Source organism: Austrofundulus limnaeus, unplaced genomic scaffold (genome assembly GCF_001266775.1).
Source record: "Austrofundulus limnaeus strain Quisiro unplaced genomic scaffold, Austrofundulus_limnaeus-1.0 Scaffold401, whole genome shotgun sequence".
NCBI lineage: Eukaryota > Metazoa > Chordata > Actinopteri > Cyprinodontiformes > Rivulidae > Austrofundulus > Austrofundulus limnaeus.
Genome location: NW_013952803.1, coordinates 91,689 through 94,725, shown reverse-complemented (window position 1 = coordinate 94,725; position 3,037 = coordinate 91,689). Strand labels below are relative to the sequence as shown.

At 39.6% G+C, this 3,037-nt stretch overlaps 1 protein-coding gene across 3 annotated transcripts in view; it reads right to left on the bottom strand.

The window, feature by feature from the left end:
• The window catches only part of LOC106528738 (nucleolar protein 4-like), a 107,388-nt gene that overhangs the window by 32,265 nt on the left and 72,086 nt on the right, over positions 1–3,037 (bottom strand). For all 3 annotated transcript variants that reach the window (XM_014023984.1, XM_014023985.1, XM_014023983.1), the window contains exon 5: positions 1,830–2,018. In XM_014023984.1, coding sequence (XP_013879438.1) covers positions 1,830–2,018 — 189 coding nt within the window. The remainder of the gene's footprint in view (positions 1–1,829; positions 2,019–3,037) is intronic.

Genomic DNA, 3,037 nt, shown 5'->3' with positions numbered 1-3,037 from the left:
TTCAAAAGGGACTTTTATCCGACGTGTGATCGTTGTAAACTATCTCCTGCCACACTCCTGCACACATTCTGGTCCTGTCCAAAGCTACATGGATATAAGCAAAGCATCTTTGATACCTTTTCAGGACTATTTGGACGAACTGTTCATCCATCACCATTCATCTCTCTCTTTGGGGTGGCTCCAGCAGAAGCTTCCTTCAGTGAACATCAGAGGACGGTGTTAGCTTTCTGCTCTCTACTGGCTAGAAGACTTATTCTTCTTCGATTGAAGGATCCACATCCTCCAGTATATGGTCATTGGTTAAGAGAAGTTATGTCTTACATTCATTTAGAGACGATTAGATAAACTGTTAGGGGATCTGTAAACAAATTTTTTGACATCTGGCAGCCATTTATATCTTATGTAGAAAAAATTTCAGCAGAGAACTTTGTGTAAAGGTTAAATATTGTTTCATTATTATACACAAACCTGTTCATTTTATCACTTGTATGAATACAAAATCGATTTTATGTAGTTGTTTCAGTGGATCCAGTATAGGAAGGGAGGGGTGGGAGGGATTTTGGGTGTGTGTGTCTTGTTTTGTGTTTTTGTAAGTCAGTTTTTTTTTGTGGTTTGTTAAAAAAAATTAATAAAAAGATCTTGATCAAAAAAAAAAAAATAAACTGGCGACCTACCGGGTACAGAACGACTCCCCTAACCACTCCGCCACAGCCACAGCCTGTTCTAATTGTTGCAACATTACTTTCCTTTAAGGATCTTTAAAATTTTGTTACTTTCCAAAAATAGGTTACAGCCAGCTGTCGCTTATGAATGATGTTACATTTATTACTTGTTTGGTGGATTCTTGGTAGGAAAACATCTTAAAGTGGCAATATTATGTGCTTTCCAAACCTATATTTCAATTTTATACTAAAATAAATTAACTATGTCACATTTTTAGCTCATGAAAGAGTTATATATTTGTAAAAATCCACAAAACAATTTACTTTTCATCTTGACAGTTTCTAAACGTCTTGAAATAGGTCTCTGTCTCTTTAAGAAAATCCAACCACTTCGGTCACGCCGATTTCAGCAAGTAGCCTGCCGGAGTCGCGGAGCGGTTGGGGGTGGGGGGTGCTCTGCCATGAGGATGTTCGGCTTAAAGATGCATCCCAGACGAGGAGCTTGTCCCAAAAGGACACAACCCAGAGGAGGAGCTTGTCCCAAAAGGACACAACCCAGAGGAGGAGCTTGTCCCAAAAGGACACAACCCAGAGGCGTTTTTGGTCCCAAAAGGCGTTCCTGGTCCCTACCTGTCGTTTTGCTCCACAGCATGGCTTCCTAAAAACGCTGCGGGACTTCTCAAATATGCATGAATGAGTCAAAGCAAGGCTTTGTGCATGCTTTTTTATGAGAGTATAACATTATAACATAATATAAAACTCAAAAAAGTTGATTTTACATGATATTGCCTCTTTAAGACCCTTTTCAACTCAACATGCTCATAAACTACAGCAGAAAGTAAAATGTTAAGTAATCCCAGAACCAGTCATAGTAACTCTCACTTTACTAGTGATTTTAGGTTTTTGTCGAGTTATGGGTAAAAGCCCTGCTTAGTTGAACTTTGATTTTCTACAGCTCAGACCTAAATCTCATGAGAATCTTTACAATCAAATACATTAGCAATACAATGTGTTTCTGAAACTTTGTTGTAAAACTCATATTTCTCTTGACCTTCTGACATTTTCTCAGTGTGTAAAAAAAAAAAAGAAAAGATATTTGGTTAACTAAGACCAGTAAAACAAACACATTAACAGAACGTGTAAGACCAAGCAGGTAAATCTCTTTACCTCCATGCCATTCTTCTTCATGCGTCGGCAGGATTTGAGGTAGGTGCGGATGCGCTTTCGGGCGCGTTCCTGAAATTCTGGGAACTGTCTGCTGCAGGACTCAATGATGGCTTGGATTTTCTCCTTGGGCTGTTTGGAGATTGGCACCATCCGATCCAAGTTCTCATCCACAAACAGACGCACAAACATCTGAAAACACAAAAACATCAATAAAAAAACACAGAGGTGGTGTCTTCACTTTGTTCCACATACAGGATTTCTTTAAATTTTATGTACAGTTCCTGCAAAAAGTGCTCACATAATGTCATTTTGCAACACAGTCTTGTGACTACTCATGAGCTATATCAATTCCAATTTGATTAGATTTCAATATCCAATGTGACGCAAAAGTGACCACAAATCCATCTGCTTAAAAAGCTCTAATGCTTGAATAGGAAATCTGCTGGATTCTTCTCTAACTTCAAACAAAATACTTGCTGGTCACAACTACTCTGCCCAATTCTGTTAAAAAATAACTTTTCCTTCAGCAGGTACTAAATCAGATGTCAAGTCATGTTTCCAGTCTTCACTTTCATTTTACTTTTTATTTGATCTGTTTAAAAACAAATCAGTTTTTCAAGGAGCTGTTGGCCACTGTTATCAGTTTTGTGCTGGCCTGTTGATGTGTTTCATTTTATCAGAGCACATATTTTCAATCAGGGGCACCTGCAGGATTTTATTTGAGGGTACGAACCCCGGGGGGGAGGGGGGGGGCAACTCAGGCAGCCAGTGGTACCAACCGCGCCAACTGCGTACAAAAAAACACGTGGGGGGGGTTATGTTCAGACACGGACCTGCGCTTGTCAGTGTTTAAGGTGGGTATTTCCACCATATCTGTGGAAAAGGGGTATCTTTTTACATTTGTGCTTCTTTCCTGGATGGACTTGACTGATCCACTGAGTAAATCCCCCCTCCTCCCTTTGTTACTTTTAACCGGGGGCGTGGTGGCAATAGGGCAATATGGACGTCTGGTTTGCTGACCAGAAAAAGACACATTTATTACTGTAAAAGAAAGCATATTTCAGGAAATAGTCTGTGTTCTTGTTCTGTTTCTGCATTGATGGTACTGTATACAGCTATTTTTGCTCAAGAAAAGAAAATGACATTGCAGAGAATATGATCAGTGTGTGTGTGTGTGTGTGTGTGTGTGTGTGTGTGTGTGTGTGTGT